Source organism: Zonotrichia albicollis, chromosome 2 (genome assembly GCF_047830755.1).
Source record: "Zonotrichia albicollis isolate bZonAlb1 chromosome 2, bZonAlb1.hap1, whole genome shotgun sequence".
In the NCBI taxonomy this organism is placed as follows: Eukaryota; Metazoa; Chordata; class Aves; order Passeriformes; family Passerellidae; genus Zonotrichia; species Zonotrichia albicollis.
The window spans coordinates 87020500-87042827 of NC_133820.1; the positions used below are offsets into that span (position 1 = coordinate 87020500).

The 22328-nt window shown below is 36.8% G+C and overlaps 1 protein-coding gene across 27 annotated transcripts in view; it reads left to right on the forward strand.

Moving 5' to 3' along the window:
• Positions 1-22328, forward strand: part of GPC5 (glypican 5) — a 610346-nt gene that overhangs the window by 114731 nt on the left and 473287 nt on the right. Inside the window, exon 6 of one of the 27 annotated variants that reach the window (XM_074535613.1) lies at positions 214-561. The exons of the other annotated variants lie outside the window; for them this stretch is intronic. Coding sequence (XP_074391714.1) covers positions 214-364 — 151 coding nt within the window. The 3' untranslated portion in view covers positions 365-561. Of the gene's footprint in view, positions 1-213; positions 562-22328 lie in introns of those variants that run through there. 27 annotated transcript variants of the gene reach the window in all.

Genomic DNA, 22328 nt, shown 5'->3' on the forward strand with positions numbered 1-22328 from the left:
TAAAAATGATTATGTTAATATTGTGTGGATTAGTAGGTAGTATCAAAAGTCATATCAAAGAAGGCTGTGAGGAGAGTTAGTAAAGCATGAGCTAGCAAATAGAGAGAGCAGTAGGAAATATACACCTTTAGGTATCTCTAAAAAGTTAGGTGGGAGTTGTCATTTATTAATTGATACATGAGGAACCTTAGTGGCCATCCTTTTATCAAACAGCTACAGGCCAACTTTCCTTTACCTTCTCGGGCAGTCCTGTGCTTTGGCAGCACCAAAGTCCAGTGAGTGGCTGACTCCCTTGACAGTCTCACTGGCAGCCTTTGTCCAGGGACTTCAACAATCTTCTGAAGAGGCTGCGTTCCTTCTTTAGGTAACTGTATTTGAGATTTAATCCCTACTTTACCTCCTTGCTTTTGTTTTTCTGACCATTCCCTGGTTCACTTAAAGTATTCCTATCAAATATTTCAGTAACAATATATAAGAATGATCTTGTAATTACAAGATTTCCTAAGAACAAAGTTCTTCTATCATTACTTGTGGCTGCTTATATACCTACTAATAATACATTAGATATTTTCAAACCCTTTTTTATTTTATCATATGATACTATTATACTGTATCTATTATTATGTTATATGATTATATGTAATTTAACAGTTATGCTAATATATATATATATAGGCTACATATATGCTTATATATATATGCTTTTATATATATATGTGCATACAATGTTTTTAATATTGGATCCACCCAAAAGATATAATGGATGACAAAAGCACTGTATCTTAAAACTAAGGAGTAACACTTGGTTGTTATTATTTTAACATAAAAATTTCCTTAACTAAAATATTTTGTCTTAGTATATATATTAATGCATATATCTTTATATTTTTGGTCAGTGCATGTCAGTGTCAGTTTCCTGAAAGAGCTGAGATGTAGATAGTAGAAGTACAGAATGATTGTTAAAACCAGAAGAGCAGGAAACCCTGAGTTGCTCTGGATTATCAAATGGAGCTGAGACCTGCAGATTAGTTCCTACTCAAGACTTCTGATTGTACACTGAATACATTGTGGTGCACAATCTCCTGTTTCAGTATCTTCATGAAGGCACTCAGATCTGTCCTAGACTCAGATCTTCCACTGCTTCATTTTGCCTTCTTATTCAGTCCAAATGCCGTTTGTTCAATTGTATTTGTTTATGTTTTTTCCTTTGTAACTGAAGGGGGGAAAGCTTTCCTGCACTTTGATCAAGACAAGGCTTTTTTTTTACTGTTAGTATTGTTATTACAGAAGTGATGATCTAGGAAGAAGTGTCTAGTATCTGCATTTATAATGGTTGGGATGCATAGCAAGCATTTAAAATATATTCTGCTTACACATTAGCAAGAGTTTTCTACTGACAAGGACAAAAATAAGTAGCTTTGTTGTCCAGCATCTACATAAAGAAGTATTTTTAAGCACAGGCAAGGTAGGCACTGAGAAATGATGCAACAAAAGCTGATTTTTCTTAGTGATGTGGAGATAAATTGGATAACTTCTTAAAATCTCCTCTAGCCCTATGATTCTGAAACCAGGATTATCTAAATCCTGTGTTGCTCAACTTCTATTGTCCTGATGCCAGGATACTGTGACATTTTAGAAGTGATAATGACTGAGCAGGCATCATTGTTTTTCTCTCTAAATACTGAAGAACCTGTACACTCACTCTCACTCTCTTTACTCTTTTTTTTCTCTCCTCATCCTGCCTTCCCACTAATAGAATAATAAATAACAATACTGATGAACTCATCAGGGCATCTCACCAGTGTTTCTGGCACTGATGGGGAAAAGTCTACATTGTTCACATTAGTTAAAAACAAATAGATTTTATCTGTTTTGAGATTCTTCATTCTTTTCCATCTGTTTTTGCCTTCTGTTTCAAAAACATGTGCCATAGCTAGCTGCTGATGACTGAAATTTGGACTTAACACAAGAAAACAATATAATGAGCTATGAATTGCTGGTCTGTGAGGACCTGAGGAGATTGCTTAGCCTGCTTGCTGTATCTGTGTTTCAAGCTCCAAGTAGCAAAAAGCCCTGAAGACGGATGAATGAGGGAAAAAAAATCTTTGCAGTTTTTCATTTTCCTTTTTTGTGCATCTTTCTAAAGGAAGCATTTCAAAGGTTTTAGCACTGACAATATGGGGTATCAGTTAAACCTTGTAACCTTTGCCTTCTCTAATGCTATCCAAGAGATTATCAAGCCTGGATGGGAAAAGGTCAGAAAATGAAAAACAGTATTATTGAAATGAAAGCTTACTTAACAGTTTACATTTCATACACTTCAGCTGTCCCATTTTTTGTTTAAGCTTTCTTTTTTTCTTTTTTTCTTTTTTTTTTTTAAATCACAATGCCATGGAAGTATGGCCCTTGATTCTGCAATTCTAGAAATTGTTCTGTGTCTAGCATTTCACGCAGTACAGGCTCGTGCTTTCATGAAGACCTCAGACCAGAATTCTCACATTCCTGAACTCATGCCTGGCAGCATGAGAAGTGGCCAGGACTTGCAGGAGCAAGACCACTCTCATGAGATCTGTGTCACTGCAGCGTGATATGAGGCACAAGACATCTCAGAGGGCTCTTCAGCCCCTCCCGTCTTACCCAATTGTGTGACTGCAGTGGTCTAGCATGAAATTGAAATTCAAACTTCACTTCCAAAGCCACAGCCAAGTGTTTTGATGATGTACCTGGAATTTAGTGTTATAAGATTCATTAAGCTCAATGGAAAAAGAGGAATTGAAAGTAATAAGTTATGCACTACCAAAGCATGAGTTTGGATTTTCAGTGGCATCTTAGCATTAAACTAAAGTAACAGGAGCTATGTAAATAGACTGAGATTGTTCCACTTCACAAACATAAAGAGGTTTAACTGACATTTATACAGCTTTGGTTGTCCAAAGAGTCTGGCTAGAATGTGAAGAGAGATAAATTAAAAATACACAGAGGAGAGCATAATATATACTGTACATCTCTGGACCAGCAATTTAACTGAAATAAAAATAGATGTGAATGAAAAAAAAAAGTAATATTTTGTGTGTTGAAGGATTCAGGAGTAATGAAGATTATTAAAAACAGCTAATCAAGTTTTTGAAGGAAGAGTTTCATATAAAGTGCATATCTGAAGTATCCAAATTAAGAGAAATTAAACAGCATGATTGATTTTAATTACTGAGCAAATCGTTTAAAAGAGATTATAATAAGCAACTCTCATCAAATAAATGCTTAGCTTTAGCACAGCTCTTAGGCTGAGGAAATTTTCTCTTTTGATTCTTGAATATTCTGAAACTACTACAATTCTGTTCCTGTTCTTACCCAACAAAAGAAGATAAATGATTATATAAGGGAAATTAATAAATTTATTTCAGTTTCCTTTTATTTGAGCTAATTATCACTTTTTAAAACAAGGAAACATGTAAACTGCCATCTAAGCCACCAGTTGACACCTGATGTGCCTGATCTCCTTAAAATATAGGAACAGCCTGTTAGGGCTCTTACTGCTTTGCCCAATAGGCAGCTGCCAACAAGAACCAGTGACAGATCATAGAGAAAAAACAACTGTAAGCTTGTACTTTCTCAAAACATGCAAATTTGCAAATGCCTGGCCCATAACTGTGAGCATTCAGTCTTCCCATGAACTCAAAAATCTTCACTATCTTTCCTCAGGAGAACCAGAAGTTCTCAAATGCCAATGCACTGGGTCAGTTTAAGAGGGGCTGATGATACATATTTCTGTGTCAACATAGAAAAGACATGAACTGGTATTGGAATAAGAATCCCAATATACCCAGTTAGATGGTGCCTGGGCCAGTTCTGACCCTCGCTGCTGGGCCAAAGGCAGCACTGCGGTGTTTTACCCCAGAGATACCTTGGCTGCTGGAAAGTGCAGCGGGGCAAATCCAGGCTGTCAGGACTCCGTTTCCTCAGGAGAGAGAGCTTCTGGCGATGGTGGAGAGAAAGGGAGTGGATTCTGCTAGAAGGTTGCCAGATGTTTATTCTATGGGTACAGAGATGTCTGCACCGGGCCACTGCTGCTAACAGAATGGAGGCCGCATGGTCTCATTAACATTTTAAGCTCAGGACAGGGGAAGGGGAGGGGACAGGTGAGCCACCAACCAGGTGAAGGGGCAGGGTCTCAAGGGACTAGGGACACCTATCACATGACGCCTTGCTGGTATGTTAACCTGATTGACAGGGCACACTCAGCGAGGGGCGAGGGGGAAGGGAGAAGGTAAAACAGGATATTGCAACACACCACAACAAACTGGCATAAGATCTCTTTGTTTATAATAAATTTAGGGTTTGTTCCCTATTTTGCTGTGAGTTATAACAATAAAAGTAATTCCTGGTTTAATATTGGTAATATCTGTTCTTGGTATATGCTTAGATAAATCTCACGTCGCTTCAGGATGGAATGGATTTAACTCCATAAAGTCAGCAAAGTATGTATTGCATTTGATAACCTCAAAATAAATGTTTTACTTTTCCTTTTGTTTGCTCGAGCAAATATATCATTTTCTGTAGTGTTTGCCTAGAGTTATTGGACTTGTTTGTCGTGCACAGCAGAGCCTCTAATAGAAGTGTTCTGACAGTGGGTGAATTAATTTGTATTAGGTTGGTAATAATTTACAAATTTTATTGACTTTTAAAGTTAAAAACATGATTAGCAGCATGCTAAATAAACTGTAGCATTTATAAAGTCAGAGAAGGCTATTCAAAGGTAAACATGAGAAAGAACAGTAACAAAGAATATTCCAAGTTTGAATTATTGCATCATCATGCCTTCATTTTGGAAGGTTTTGGCTTTTCATTTTACACAATCATAGAAGAATAAGAAGCACAATTTAATATTAGTGATCTGATGACTCTTAAAGGTTTCCAGGTGAATTCAGGACTACTTTACTACAATTTATAACATGAAAGAATGGAGGCAATACAAATAAAAATCTATTGTTTCCTTTTTGTATAAGGGTTCATGTTGAAACCAAGGAAAACTCATGCAGGAGACTTTGATGCGTAGTTCAAAAATAAACCTTGCATAGAATAAATAACTATCAGTCATAGTAGATTATACTAGACAGAAAGTTTGTGCCTCGTCGAAGTTCTTATAAAAGAAATATGCTCTTCCTGAATTCAACTTAGATATACAGGTTCTCTTTCAAATAGTAAGTTTAGTGATATTTTACAATTTCACACACTGATACTCTGAAACATTTTATATTTCTAAACCCAAGTTATTTATCACCTCTAGCCATGGCAATTTGATACACCACCCTCAATGAGTTATTTAAACAATATTTTGGATTGTGAAATATTGTCTATGGGGTCTTCTTTCAGTGTAATGCCCACAGCAGTTTTCTGTAAACTCTCTAACTTTACCAGTCCAGAGAGGAGACTTCAATGTAATAATGTTCAGCACTGCAGCATTTACAGGTGTTCAACTTTGGTATTGAAATGTAACCGCTGCTGAAGACTTTTTCTCTTGGCAGCTATAGGTCAGATTTTCGTTAAGCATCCTGCACTGACTGTGAAAGTGTGGTTTTGAAACTTAGATTGTGCTGAAGTTTTTGCTTTTTACGTTTTTACAGATGACATAGATACTCAAGCAGGGTGCCTTTAAAGGTCTGGAAATTGGTTGGGAGACTTATGTAAAAACCACAAATTTTTCTTATGAGCCTAATTGTGAAACTTTGCAGGAAGTTTTTCTTTATATAAGAAAAAAATGCAATATGTAGTCCTATTTTGATGAATATTCTGTAGATTTTTATTTGTACAGATTGGTGTTTTTACTGTCATTTATATATTACAGATGACAAAAGATTGGTATTCATATAGTTTTATTAATTCATTCAAAAATTGGTTCATTTATTATTTTTTCTAGAAATAAATATTATTCTTTCCAGTTTTATCAAATATTTCTTGCTGCTTTTGTAGTCAAAAAAATCATTAGATCCTAATGAAGTAAAACTAATCTCCCATTTAGAACTGTTAGTCTATGAGCATGTACTTCAAAATATCATTTTTCCTTCTTAATAAAAGTTATGGGTTCTTATCTTCTTTAGCAGCTCAGCTTATACTTACTAGTATTCCTTTAGAATTATGATTGGAAGCATAAATTGTCTTATATTCATTAAAATTACTATTTTGTCCTATTTCCATTGTAACACTGCATTTCTAGGGTCAAAGTTTTTTAGCACTACTCCACAAGTGGGCTCTCAGGAAAATTAAGCTGCATTAATGAAGACTATGAATTTAGTAATCAGTGAGGTTAGCTCATTTTTTTTCTCAGTTCGTTGAATAACCCAAACTGAAGCTACTTTAATTTGGTAGAAATTTTAATTTTTAAAGTGTAGTGTTCCACACAGAAATGTAATGAGACAACCCAGTTAATGCCTACCTGCTCTGAGTGCTTCTGTGACAATTCTCTCTGAAAAAAGACTGAAGCGAAACCCAGTGAAAAGGACATAGGTACACATGTGTATGCCATGCTGCAGCATTAGTAAATGATCCAGTCAAGCACTAATGTGAATAGTCACATCCAAATCTGAAAGGTTTCCATGTACAGGTAGCGCCTAAGATATCAGAAGTTATTATAACAGATCAAAGCAGCTGAATTGATTTGTTGCATTCATGCAACGGAAGACTATGCAGATTCTTCCTAAAACCATGCTTCATACATATGAGAGACAGAGAAAGGAAATAAGAAGCATAAAAGCCAGTCCAATATCACGAGTTGTCTTTCTTTCAGAATAAACAAGATATCTCTGCTACCAGCAAGACCTTCCTTCAAACTGTTGAGAATCTTTATGCATATTTGAGAAAATCCCTTGGATGGACAGGTTTCATTCTAGTGTACTGCTGTGTAATAAGATGTAGCTTCTCTTCCTTAGTCTGAGGAGTGAATCTCTTATGTGTTAAACACATTTATGTCTTATGTTAATAGGAGCTTGCCATGTTGAAACCCGTGTTATTCTTCATCTTACTCAGGTATTTCTGTGAAGAAATGCAAGTCTGAATGGGCCTCTTGGCCTCTTTTTCAGTGAAGAGACAAATGGAGCCTTGTAGGGTACAATTAGTTTAGTCATCCAGATAGTTGGATAGAACTTCCTAGAAGGACTTTTTCTCCCCTTTGTGAAGGGCATCAGTCTAAAAGTACTGGTAGAATTTATGTTCTAAAAGGTTAAAATTTCTAGTAACTCAAGCTGATACAGAGTATCTATGCTGAGACAAAAAACCAAAATAACCTAAAGACTAAATAATACAGGTAGTAGACTAATCCAAGGGCAACTATGTCTAAGTGTTTGAGATATTTCACTTGAAAACTAGGTACCCATATTTATCCATATACTGCATGTAATATCATATAACACTGTTGATTTATTTTTGCTTGTACTGATCTTCAGGTCAAAGTGATGTATTAAGCTCACTGAGCTAAGCTGTATAAAATACTTAACACAAGACAAAGCATCAGTTTGATTCTTTCTCAGTGCTGTAGGTCAAGGATGGAACATATTCTTGAATAAGGCACCAAACCTTGGGTTTCACATAGTTTCTCAAAGTTTCAGTTTAAATGTAAGATGAAGTTGGGAACAGATTTGGAGAAAATCAGAGTGTTTATGAAAAGAAGATTAATTTTCCCTGTTTCCTTAGCCTGTTTTCACTGTGGGTGATATTATGCTATCTAGAATTCCAGGTTTTAAGTCTTCAGCCACAGAATCACAGAATAACAAAATGGGTCAGGTTGGATGGGACCACAAGGGTACATCTGGTCCAGCCTCCCTGCTCAAGTAGGGTCCTCCCAGAGCACACGGCACAGGATTGCGACCAGACCGTTCTTGAATATCTCCAGAGAGGTAGACTCCGCAATCTCTCTGGGCAAGGTTCAGCTCTTATAAACAGTTATTATAAACTTTTATTAACAGTTCTTAAAGCACTTCTTATTAAGTGCTATAAAAATCTGTACATTCATGTTGTTTTTGCAAATATGACAATGACAATATTTGAGACATTCTTCTGTTCCTGTATAAAATAGGTTATGAGCAATCGTTATTTAATATGCATCACTGTCATACCCTGATGTCTTTAAAACATCTGAATCACACATTACTACAACAGTTATAGATGAAGTAAAAAGCCTAGCCTATGTTACATCTAATAAAAATGCATTTTTTCATTGTTTAGTTAAGTATTTCTGGAATGTACAAAGATAGCAGGGCAGACAGCTAATATTATTCAGTACAAATATTAAAAGAACTTGCTCTTTTCTACTTAAGGAAGAAAAGTATATAAGCAGTGCCTTCTGAAATCCTTAAACAGAAGATGTTTAAAATAAATAAAAACTAATTAAATAATCCTAACAGTGTTTTTCATATAAGGATGTTTTTTCTTGCAGTGACAAGTATTAAGCATTGTCAGTTAACACATTGCAATTTCTGAATAGTTGAAGAACAACACTGAATGGTGCTGAGGTGCTAGATACGAGCTAGCTGTTGGAGAGAGGTGGCATAAACCATTGTAGGGGTTTTTTGAAGAAGAATATTTAGATAAATATTACTAGCCCTGTACGACATATATTTCTAGTACAGGAAGGTTTTTACTATGATCAAACCCAACAACATCTGAGATTAGAAAGACTGCCATTCAGCCTTTTGACAGCACAGACTGTATTCACAGAGATTCACAGTAATAATTTAATTGCAAATAAATATTTTAATACAGAGAGAATTAGTTTTTCAAACAAGAATTTTTTACCAGTCAGTTCAAGAGCTTATAGCTAGACTGTCTTCCCCCTCTGTAATTTTAATTGCTTAGTAAAGGAATATATTTATAGTGAAAAAGAGTTGAATCAAACAGCCAGAAGTTGTTTATTATCCTTGACACCTGTGAAGAATTTAAAATGAAAATCATTTCAGCTCATGTTTCAGTCAATATAGTTAATTCTTTTGTATTCATATGATGGCAATGCCATATTTGTGTGTACAAGGAAGTGTACAACATTTTGAATGTACAACTTCATTTTTTGGGGTGAGATTCAACTCACATCTATAGCTATGCAAACATAGTCATCTGATTTGGGCTTCTTGAGTCAGTGCAGTCAGTGGAGTGAGACACATCCTACTTAGTGCTAGTGGACTGGCTGTTTCCAACCCCTGTAATCACCTGGGAGTGTGCAACACAGAGTGGTTGTGTATCTTAGATAATGTCAATCTTTTCCTCAAGAACATGTAAGTCTGATGGTAAAACATTTGCACCCTAAGGGAAGATTGTCACGGTTTAACCCCAGCCAGTTGCTGAGTTCTACACAGCTGCTTGCTCATTGCCCCAATAGCAGGATTGGGGACAGAATCAGAAGGGTAAAAGCTAGAAAACTCAGGGGCAGAGATAAAGACAGTTTAGTAGAGAAAGCAAAAGTCATACACACAAGCAAAGCAAAATGAGGAATTAATTCATTGCTTTCCATGGGCAGGCAGGTGTTCAGCCATCTCTAGGAGAACAGGGCCCCATCACATGCAACATGACTTGGGAAAACAAAACTTCATCTCTCCAAAAATGTCCCCCCTCCTCCTTCTTCCCCCCACTCTATATACTGAGCATGATGTCCTATGGTCTGGAATATCCCTCTGGTTAGTTTGAGTCCCCTGTCCTGGCTGTGTCTCCTCCCAACTTCCCATACATCCCCAGCTTCCTTGCCATCATGGCAGTACGAAAGGTAGAAAAGGCCTTGACTCTGTGTGAGCCCTGCTCAACAATAACAAACACATCTCTATATTATCAACCCTGTGTAGCACAAATCCAAAACATGGCCCCATACCAGCCACTGTGAAGAAAAATGGCTCTACTCCAGTTAAAACTACCACAATTCAGAGCATATTTCACAGCTACCAAAAGGAAAGTACAGAAATGGGTTGCTTCTACCCTGTGCCTCACGGCGCTGTAGTTACAAGTGCACCACTGTGCACCACCTTTAGATGTTGTCAGAAGGTAAAAAAAAATCCCCAAGTTTCTTTGACTCCAGCTAGAGCTCATTGATTTGCTGTTCCCTGCCATCTTTCAGGTTCCTCTAGGCTCTGAATTCCTCTGTAGAGAGCGCCTGTGTGGCAGATGCTTCAGCAGTGCCATTGGACAGGTTCACAGTGGTAGGTGCAGCACACACCATGGGTCAGGCAGATGCTCACGACAAGAAAAACTCTTGTCTCAGCTGTGTACACAAATTGTACTGGAATACATGAAGAGAAGCCATATGTAAAAAGATGATACAGTTCAGATGAGCAGTTTTCTCTAATAATTGCATCAATCTGCAAAACATTTTAACTGTTTGGGATTTACACTGCCTTTTTTCCCCTTTTTCCAAAAGTATTAAACAGAACTTGAATAAAATAGATTATCATTTCATAGAAAGAGAACAAAATCTTTCTCTAGATACAGAACAACTCGTGTCCTAGAAAAGTACCTCCTGATAAGCAGGCAGTGAATTAAGTTATTTTTTTCTTATTTATATGTGGGTTTGAAATAATTCTTTGCTTATGCATTTAAACTTGTGTGGATGTGAGAGTAATGTTCCATCACCTTCACCTCTCTTTTGGCAATTAAGAGGTACAGATGCATACTGTAATTATGTTCTAGGGAATTTTTTCAGAAAAAATACATTCTGTATTTTAAAGAAATCAGAGGCATAGTCTTTGTGGTTTTTTTTTTTTAAATCTTATTTGTGTCTTAAATTATCTTGCTGCTACTTCAAATGACTTTAAAAAAATTCATTATAAAAAAATTGTAGAACTGTAGCCATGATGCATGTGCAAAACCACTTATGAGAAGTCAGCATTAGTTTCCAGCACATTTAATGGTAACTTTAGTGTACATTTCATTACATTATTAGGATCAAAAAGAAACAAAAAATTGGAGGGAGCTATATTAATAGCTGCATCAAGTCTGATTAGCCCATAGTCAATTACCCGTTTTCAAAGCTGCCTTTCCCCACTGCCCCCCACATGTCACAGTATTGCAAAGTGAAACAGCAACAGGAGAAACTCCCTTGTTTTGGCGCTCCGGCGGAGAGAGCTGTTCTGTCTGATGCTGTATCCTGCGTTGCCACCCAGTGGAGAAGAGTGTAACTTATCCTGGTCATAATTCCAAAAGTGAGGAGCTTTATCATGGAATCATAGATTGTCCTGACTTGGAAGGGACCCACAAGGATCACCGAGTCCAACTCCTGGTCCAGTGCAGGACACTCCTAGAATCACACTGTGTGCCCGAGAGTGTTGTCCAAACACTTATTGACCTTTGCTGCTGTGGCCACTTCTTACCCCCTGCACAGTGGCCCTTTATTCTGCCAGCAAAGACTTGGGGGTGGTCTTATTTGGGACACATTGATTGCTTTTGTTGTTTTCACCAGCTCTGGTGTTTGCCCCTGCTCTGTGCATATTTGCTGAGTTTGGCCGGTGTGCTAATGCCATCTAACATGGAACAAAGATGCAGCTCCGTTTACATTAATGTAAAAACTGATCAACGTGGCACCGGATCAGAGCTGCGATTTGCAACAGTGCCTTATATTTTAGGAAAAAAATTATCTTATTTTCAACTTCCTTTAAGTTATGCCATGTGTTGTTAAAACCTCTTTTAACACAAACATCTTTTAGCCTTAGCTATGTTTAAACAAGCAGCTCACAACTTTGAGGAAAGAAAAACAAACCACCCAAACTCCAAACCTGTTTTTTCACTTCATATTACTGAATTTTCTGACTCATTCTGTACTTATTTGATCCAAGTGTTTGCAATTGCTGTACAAAGCTAATATAGGCAAGTTTTGGCAGCCACTGGTATTTAAGTAGTGTATCATAAGGAAATACTCTGAGTATTTAGCAGAAGGAGGACAGAAGAGAAGGTTGGAGTACAGAAAAAAAAGGAAGGGAGCTGATGGACTCTGAGGAAGAGATATATGGATGGATGGAAGACAGTGACCAGTAGCTTCTATGTCAGCAGCAATCCCTAGCAATCCCTCAACAGCCATCACTTTGCCCTGATCCACAACCCCAGCAGTGCCCAGAGGAGACCAGTTACAAATGGAGAAAGATATCTGGTAAATCCTTTGTCTTTGGAAGTCTGTAGTAGGCCATTGCTGTGACAAAAAACAGGTTACCAAGCAAACAATCTCAAAGAGTGCTTCCTTTCTTTAGAAAGATAAAGAGCAACAGGAACTCAATGTCTTCAACTGACCCTCATATTTTCAGCTGAAAAGAACCCTCCTTGTCTAGTCTGCTACCTGGTATCTCAAATTTCCAGTTTCTTGCCCCAAAGACTTTTTCAAGAGTAGGAAGGAGAGGAGGTTAGGGCTAATTTTGCCCACAAATGCTCATGGAGGGTGTTTAAACTTCTTGTGAGATATTCTGTTTCTTTAAAGCCCTCTTAACATCAGCATTCTCCTTTTTTCAGTCTTTTACTCACGAAACCAGGTTGTAGCAGATAAGGCGGAAACTTGAAAGGATTTAAAACCTCTGCCTCTGTATTTTTTATTTTTCTTATTGTCTGCAGTGTGAATAAAAAAACCCCAAAAACATGCTATTATTTATAATTTTCAAGGTAAAAATATGCATAAACTGCTGCAGTTCACGATTCCGATGGGAAGAAGAAGGATAATATTTTTTTTCACCTTGTGTGTAGCATTTCTTTTGTTTGTCTGGTCTCAGAAGCACAGAAAAGCTTGCATTAGGAAAGGACCTCTGAAATTGCTGGTAAAAGATCTGTAACAAGTCAAGGCCATAGATTAGTATATTCAGGATACTGGCAAGCTAAGTAGCATTTTCAATGGCCAATATTTCGCTAATTTTTATAGCACCCGATGTTTTGTTGCTTTTTCTTTCCATATGTCTAGATGGCATTTCCCATAAGCAACTTGTGCATGTTAGCTCTTGTTCCATCACTGTGCATCCTTGTGGAAAGATTATGCCCTCCTTCTCTGTACCTATAATTTAGGTATTTTTATAAATTGTGTGGGGAGATCCCCTCTCAACCTGGTCTTTTCCAGGCTGAATAAACACAATTCATTCGTCCTCTCTTTATAAGTCAAGTTTTCCACCTCTCTTAATATCTTGGTGTCATCTTAATGGATTCGCTTTTCTTTTTAGGTCTATAAAGGCCCATATATAGCCGTGGCATTTGCAATTACCATTTTAGTTTGTGTTATGCCCTTTTTTTCTTCCCTTCAATGCTCTGTCTTGAGCATATATGTTGGGCAAGATAACAAAAGCACACTCTGAAATTCACTGCTCACCCTTAAAGTGATCTCTGTAACACTTGGGTATAGATTTGAGTATTTTTCTGAGATCAATCATTTTATTATTCTATTTTATTTAATTTGCAGAAGTGGTTACATCATTATTCAGCCTTCAGACTATTTTTATTCTTATATATCCTTTAAGATTGTATCCTATACAATCAAAGGTGTGTAAATTGTGGCCAGATATTATTAATGTTTGATATACAGATGTATATAACAAATGATTAATAGAAAAATAAATAATCAACAGCTAAGACTGGGGAGAGTTCTCAGACAAGAAAAAAAATCTCACCCACTTTAAATCCTGAATATATGTGCAGAAACTGGAGATGGATTAATTTCTCCTAAATTATGGACTTTTTCCTGCCTTTTAACTTGAAGAATCAGACACAGAGGCATCTACAGCAGCAGTTTAATTTGGATCAAGAGTGTGCTTTTGACATAAATCTCTCAGTCATCTCTAGTTACTTCAGTTCATGTTGTGAAACAGTCTTGGGCCAAATAAACAGGATTCCTTTCAGATGAAGCTAAACACTAAGGTGTGCCTGAAGATCACATCTAACACAGCCGGACTACTAATGGGCATTCAGTCTCTTGGGATTAAAATAGATCTAATCAAGTATTCTCTCTCCCACAGATATCTGTAGTGTAGATACCGGGCCCTAAGCATCAAGTTCTGACGGAAAAAAAAAAATACATCTGTAAATTGGTGGTTACATAATTTAGCTACTTGCTAATACTGGACACAACTTGGCTTGTTATGGCTCACCACAGGGTGAGATGTGTGGGAGGAAGGGAGACTGGTAGGAAAAGAAGTGTACAAAACCTGGTAAACCCAGGCACATGAAGTGAATAGTTTGGATTTCATTAAAAAAAAAGGAGGGTCATATATTTGTATTCAGCCTATATTGCCTGTTCATTATTGTAAGACTCGTTATTTTAATGGTTTATATAACAATTAACATTCTTTTTTTAAAAAGAACCTTGTTGACACTTGTATTGAGGAGGGAATTGTTAAATTATGTGCTTGATATAAAGGCTTGTGATTGTTTGAAATAATCATGTTTATAGCAACACAAATCTCTAATGAGGCATGATGAACTGGGGCATCTACTTCAGTGGAGGAAAATGAAGTGAAACACTTTTCCTCCAAACAGAGTACATGCTCTGTTGTTTCAGTGGGACAATCATCATGTACAAAGCAGTGTATTGGGATGTTTTTCAGCCTTAATTGCCCTATCAGTTACAATTAGAGGTGTTAATGTAACTGTGAAATGCTACAAATTACTTGTAGCTTTTGCTCTTTATGCATTCTCAGCCTGTCTTGCACAAAAGGGTATCAGAATGACTGAGATCTCTTGCTGAGCCTGTTATTAAGGTTTCCTTGTTCTGCTCCCTGGGTACAGTTACTCACTCAGTGTGGATTCAGTATTATGGGTGTAAAGATGCCTGCAGCAGAATGGATCCTTTTAACATGAAGGGAAAAACCTTAGCACATTGGGCATTTCTTTTGAAATACCTAGAGCTATAACAGCAATTTTAATAGCTGCACTGGCTAAAAAATTACAGTTTTTACAGCCAAAGTTGTTATTGGCATGAAATCATATAATTTTCAAGATCTTACAGGTGCTTACTGATTTACAGGGTTTCGACATTATTTTTCTATTATATTTAAGGAGCAGATGTATTTCAGAATCCTGCCAATGTGATTGTCTAGAACAAAGGGATCATCTCAGCAGAATTACACAGAAGTTTTTGACTCTTGGAGGAAACAGGAACTTGAAAGAGAAGGTCTGAGGACAGTGTATTTGCTAGTGCTCCCATTCCATTAAGCAGTGTCAAAAGGTTGTCTGGTCCAACACTTATAAATAAACCAAAGGGGACAAATCAAATGAGCAATGTGACACTGTTCTCTGTGATAAACAGAGAAAAGGAAGAAATACAGGGGATTCACAGAAGGGTGGCCAAATGCTCTTGGTAGGTTAGATTTTATTTTCTTCCGCTACTGAAAACTCTGAGTGCAGCAGTCATTCAGTGAACTAATAGACTTACTTCATCTTGTTTTGGAACAGCTGCTTTGCATTTCTGCAGTCTTAGAGATTGCATTGCTCTTTGAAAGGGCAAATGTCTCTGACAGTGGATTAAACTCCCTAGTGTTTACTTCAGAGCAGGAAAAAACCTCACGCTGCAGGATGGTTTTATCCTATTGCCTGAAATCTTGGAACACTGAATAAATTGTACACAGTCAGGGACACTTCAGTTTCAGCATCAAGTGATGGATGACTGGGTAAAGTGACAGATGTGTCCAGATTTCAAGTACATATAATATGCTGCTTAGTGAAGGAATTTAAAATACAGCTCCTCATTATTGTTTGTTTCTTTCGATTAAAAACTGATTACTGAAACCCATTATTTATAAGGTAACACTTTAAATACAGATGAAATAGTTCCTCCTTAATATTTTTGTTCTTTTACCTGTGCAGTATAAGCATCCTGATAAAATAAATGTAAATTTAAAGACTGTAAAGCCTGCCTATGCTTATAAGGGGAGATGACAGTATTTGAAGATATTTTGAAAATAGGAGAAAAACCTTCAAAGTATCAGTCTTCAAAGACATGAACAATTTTCCAAAAGGTGTTTTTAATTCTCTTGGAAATTTGGAAATCTTGAGGGCAAACATGTTTTGTATGTTAGGGAAGTTGCTATTTTATAACATTTTCCTCAGCAAAACAAATAAGCAATTGGCTAAAATGACACAGTGCATAAAAATTGTAAATACATAATTGTTTACAACAATTGTTTAAGCCATGAGAAATAAGGATAAAATTGGCAACTACTAAGACTTTTTTTTTGCATAATGACAAGTATAGTTTCTTTTAGAAATGTAATGATCCTGACTTATGCACTTATATTCTTTGTGTGTGTGTGTGCTGACACGGGTGGGATAGGTAAAAGGAAAATTCTGTAAATTCAAAGCATGAATAAGTTCTCCAAGAAGACTAAAAAGATTGTATTAGCAGTATGGGACATAGTATGTAAATGAAACCTAACATGATACTTGCCAACAAAAATTTAATTAGATAGATAAGTCAATCCCATATATCCATCCGTGTATGTGTCAATTTAGCATATTAAAGACCAAGTAGTAAATTTGTCAGATCTACAACATGTAGTAATTAAAATTGGCTAATATTGTAACTTCTTATATCATAGTTTGATTTTCAGTACTTGTTAGCTATAGAAAGTGTTTTGAGGGCTTGAATGCAACACTACCACTATCACCACAAATACAGATTATGAAATATTTTTCTTGCTGAAAGGAAATGTTTCTCAAATTGGAATCTCTCTGTGCCTGGCCTAGGGAGAAAAAGAAAGCTGAACCTTTTTCTGTCTAAAATATCTTGGGGATGAAGCTTTCGTGTTTGCTTCTTTACATTTCTAGTCTAATCAGGGAAGTGGATTTAGAGCCTAAGAAAATACATTTTATTGCTGCCACAACGTGGTGGATTATGTGCTTCAGTTCCTGGTCTGCAAACTCTGGGAATAATGGAGCATGGTTTTAACCTGGGCTTTAGGCATCTGACTTGGGGCTTTTTCATAGGCTAATCTCCTAAACAGCAGCCAGAGCTGGACAGACTGCAAAAGGGTGATTGGGAGGCCCTGAGTTAAGCTTCTTCTCTGAGCAGCTCTTTTGGAGAAGCAGCCACCTTTCCCCCATGATAACATAGGAAGCCTTGCCCAAATCCCTCTGATTCATCTTTCTTGCAGGCTTCCTTTGCCTTGACTTTGTCATCTGCTTAACTCAGACAAGAAAAAGGCTTTTTGGAAGGTAAATGCAGTCAGAGAAGTATTGCTGAAATCAAAGGAACTACTTATGTGTGTAACCACACACACACAAAAAAAGTACTTGCAAAGCTGGGTTGATAGATAATAAAGTTTTTGAGGAATATGCTCTCTGTTTGGCAGAGTTATTTGTTAAATAAATAGTAACCAGACAGCATTACTTTTGCAATCAATAACTGTAGTATTTCTTCTCGTGTTTGTGTTTAGATAAAAATGTATTTGTGCTGAAGCTGTTGCAAAGACTGACTGAGACTTTTAAAGTGGCATAGTCACTCAAATATTTCACATGTGCTTTTTGCCAAGGGATGACAAGTTGTTGTTTTTTTTTTTATAAAGGCTCTTATGATAAACAGAAAGAACTATGCTGCTATATTTCAGAGATATGGCTGATTTTTTAAAAAAAATTCAAATATATTTTCACATCAACGTGCAGAAACATAAAGACATTAATTCTTTTTATTTAACACGGCATGTTCAGATACTGGACAGTTACACTTGACCCATTTCTGATCTCTAGAGAAGAAGGTGATTAATTGCAGGTTTTGCTTCCCTTCTTCAGTGTAGCTATCCAGAAACAAGCTATAAAAAGGCCTATTCAAGGGAAAGAAAGAAGGTCAGGCACTCAATCAGGCTGTATAGCTGGAGCTTCTGTCAGAATAGAAAATCTTTTCTATAAAATAATAACTTTCTGTAATAGTTTTTTTTTATTATTAATATAAAATTAGCATAGGTTTTGTACAAACTTTTTATTCTCATTTGAATCTGTAATTCAAACTATTACCTGCTGGCAGAAAGAGCAGGTTAAGCTGTGGAAGACCAATAGCACTCTGAAATAGAATGAATGATGCAGCATTGGAGATTTCTGGGTTTTGGGTATTTGTGTAGGATCTCTAATGGTTCATGCAGTGGAGAATAACACTTAACTTTTTAAATTACTTTGACATAGCATAGGAAATATCTGAATAAAAAATTAATAGGGAAAGCTCCAATTAGCAATTGTAGATAGACAGAAATAAATATTGTGGGCTTACTGGGTGAACTGGTTAGGTAGCAGGAAAGGTGAAGAAGCTGTGCTGCAACACAGTCAGAATGTATTCCAAGAGAGATGTGCTGTTGGGAAAGAGGAAAGCATACATCACAGGATGCCAAACAGTTGTGGGTTTTCAACTCTTACCAAGACAAAGGAAGGGTCAGCCAGAATGGTGTGGCCAGCCAGGGTAAGCAGGGCATGGAAAGTGCAAGTTCCTGCTGAGAGCTGTTGGACACAGTGTTCATAAAGCAGTGTTGGGCTGTGGCACACTCACAGAGCTTGGGGTCTGTTTAGTTGTTAGTTCTTTTGTGTCATTTTGTTTTTGGCACTGTAATACTGACCACTGTTATAAAAACAGAAGACACAGCAGGATTACCATGGGGAAGATACAGAAAGAAGTAACACTGGTCAGAGATAAATCATGATAGTTATGTCTGAGAAAATAATTGGTTATTTGTGGAGGCGTCACATATCTCAGGTCCATCTAATTTATTCTGGCAACACTCCATTTACTCCACATTAAATTAAGTGTCTCCATAATGGTATTAATAGGTAAGGGCATTCTCTCTCTACAAAGGCAGAAGTCTTCTCTAAGTTCTCTGATATGCACAATGCTAAAGGTGCAAATTGCTGTATTTAGTATTTTTGCACAGGACAGGAAAGTCTTTATCTGATTTAGGGTAAACATTGTAATTAATGTTTCACATTTCCTTTGGATAAGTAAAAGCGAGCAGGAATCCTCCACTGTTAATGAAACCTGATGAACTGGACACAAAGTCCCTTGAAGTCAGCCATGGCTCAGGGATTTTACAGCTATAAGCAGATGAATATGCTGGGGTTGTCACACAGTCATAGGATGGTTGCAGGGCCCTCTGGAGAACATTGTCTAGCTCTCTGCTCAGAGCAGGGTCACCTGGGCTGCTTTCTCAGGGCTCTATTCTGTCCCACATTTTCCTTAGGCTTTATTTTTCTTGTGATTCTCCTGTAAAAACTTCCCTTCTTATCCTTTGTGACTCTCCAGATTTTACTCCAGGTGGTTTTGATTTGCCTCCATCCTCATACTCCATCTCTATATTTATCCTTGGTGCCTTGACCCTACTTCCACCTCCTACAGACTTTCTCTTGTGTGTGAGGGTAGTCAGATGCTTCTTGTCCATCCATGTAAGCCTCCTGTCTCCTTTACTTGATTTCCTGCACAAGAAGGTGGACTGTTCTTGAGCTTGGATAAGATAAATCATCTTTTTTGGACCTGTTTTTTCCCCAGAATCATCTCCGATGACAATTGTCCAAGCAGATCTGTGAACTGGCCAGAGTCTACTCTCTCTTTCTTTCTCCCACATTAAGCAAGGCTTTTGAGAATAATAGAAAGTATTTTAAAGCTACTTTGAAGTCTTTAAGGTGTCATACCTGGGAGGTGAGCTTCAGACATTGCTACACAGCGTGCAGAATGTTGAGTTTGTGTCCTGTTCTTGTGCCACCTGGCTTTTAATTTGCAGTTGTGTACCTCATGTCCATTCCTGGTTTTGAACAGTGTGTCTGTATGGAAGCAACCATCTTCCCTTACCCTGTGTGTGGCTCTGCTAAGCTAAAGAAACTCTTCCAGGGCATGTCTTACCTGCTGAAAGGAGTGCATTGCAGAAGGTTCCTGGCTGAGCTGGCATGTCCACCCTGCACTGTTGGAGGTGCCATCCCCTGGCAGCAGTGTAGCTGAATATTAAGTCACACAGAGCAGTGTTTGTTCTGCTGTTGCATTTGAAGGTCCTGTTTTCATGGCTGCAATGTTTGGTCGCTCACTGTGATTATGCGGTCAAGTACACTTGATAGGGAAAAGAATTTCTGTTAAGTACATAAACATAATCTTGGGAAAAATGTAAATAGTACAAAGTGTAATGATACAGAGCTCTGTCACTTAATTTCTGACTCCTACTGTACTTGTATTGACCACCCCTGACAATCTCTGGTACAAATATCAGACACATGATGAAGGCAAACTAGGTACAATAAAGTAATGTTTACATTTCCATTATCAGATCATATTTTTGTGGCATGAGCTGGTTGAGTTTATCTAAAATATACCTATTTGGCTATCTATCAAAGCAGTTTTAGAGCACTTTAAAGATTCTTCTTTTTTTTTAGATTAAATGTGCATTTCAGGACTCCAATACCATTAAATTATCAAAAGCTGTTCAGTTACAATACGCGTTTGGTTCACAAGAGGAATAATTTCTTTTTTATTGTGTTGATAGACTTGTCATAATTAAAATCAAGATTCCATTTTTTTAAAGCATAACCTCCACATTTTGTAAGCTGTGAAGGAGACTTGTAAGTGATTAAAGTGATAAATCCACAAGTTAGAATTATTTTTCTTAGGAAGCTCAGTGTCTCTTTCTTTCTGTTAAAATCTTGTCCTTTTTGCTCTTGCTGTCACAGAAAAGAAGTAACTTGTTTTTCTGAGTCTGAGTTTTTCTCAGCACCTTTACTAGTAAGTAGGTGACATACATATGATTAATTTGAGTTTTCAAATTACTGTTGGTAAAAAATATTAAAAGATGAAGGATCTTTGAAGGCAGATAAAATAAAAACAAAAATTATGGAATTTAAATGTCAACCTGCTTGGGAAAGAAATACTAAGTCCAGCAACTTCTATGAAGATTCAGTTAAAATTTAGAAGGGGTTCTAAGTGTTTTCTATGTAGTTTCAGGGAGGGAATTTTACAGAGTAGCAAAGTGTTACCTGAAAAATTGCTAGCAATGGAAAATTATGCCCAAATCACATATTAATATTGAAGATGGTGATTTGTCAAACTGTGGGCAAAAGTTTAAACACAAAAAAACTTGTCTGCAATATTAAAATGTGCTCAAAGTATTCCTATTAAAACATTTGTTTGTCTGAAATCTTCATGTTTTAAAATTTTCATAATCCTTTGTTTAGTCCATATTTTTTATTAATTTATGATCTTTTTGGGGTATAGAGCACTACATTACTTTTTGTATTTTGCTATTATTATTTAAATTTTAAGCTGCAGGTTTTTCTTCATTCTAGAAGGTATTATCAATCACTAATTACAAAAGCCAGACAAGCAAATATTGAGTGATAAGATTCAGTTCTTACACTCATTTTCCTTATCTTCCTCCCATTTATCTTGCCAACTGAATCTATTCCCTTACCTAGATAAAAACAAATTTCAGTACATACCAATATTTCCTGAACATTTTCCCAAAATGCTAATTATACTATCAAATAATAAAGTGCAGAAAATAAAAAAATAAAATACCTGCAAATTTCAATCTCTACAATATTCTTTTATTCAAGTGTATATGAATATTGGGAATGTCTGTAAATCTTGTGAAAAAGTTGCCTATGTAGAGCTGAAATAGCAAAGGGTATAAATTTAATTATTTGCGCATAAAAGTCGCTACTTAGGCATTTATACTTGTACGTAAATTATTTACATATTATTTATGATTAAGCTTGTAACTGTGAAACATGCAGAGTGGTGACCTATACTGGGTCCCATAAATTTTTTCTATGAACTGTGGTTGAAACCCATCAATTGAGCAAAAAGGTTAATAAAAATGCCTCCCAGATTCCCTTATCAGCTGTTTTCTTCCTCCCTGGCAATGTCATAAAATCCCAGTGCACCTACTGATGTTGTGCGGTAGTCACAAGAGCTATCTTTGTATCAATCTATAATAATTCAGGCTCACCTCACTGAAGTTTTTTAGAGAGGGAGTGCAGCTGAATTTGGCATCACCTAAGTTTGCCTAAATGATGTTCACATGATGTTCGAATTATGTTAATTAACTCTCCATAACTGTGCTAAGTTACGAGCCTCTATTTCCCTGTTAATTTAGAAAACAAATAGTACAAATCAGATGGACCAAGAAGAACCAGAATGGTTTTATATCATCCATCCATCTATCTATCTATCTATCTATCTATCTATCTATCTATCTATCTATCTATCTCTATTTGTCTGTCTGTCTATCTATCTATCTGGTCCACCCCCACTGACTGGCTCCCAAATTCCTTGGGGTAGGGTGATGTGTCCAACAGGATGCCATGCCCTGGTTAAAGCCCAAGCCAGTTAAAGCAGCCCAGTGAGTGTCTGATGATCTGGTTGTGAATCAGCTGTGGTCAAGCTTAGC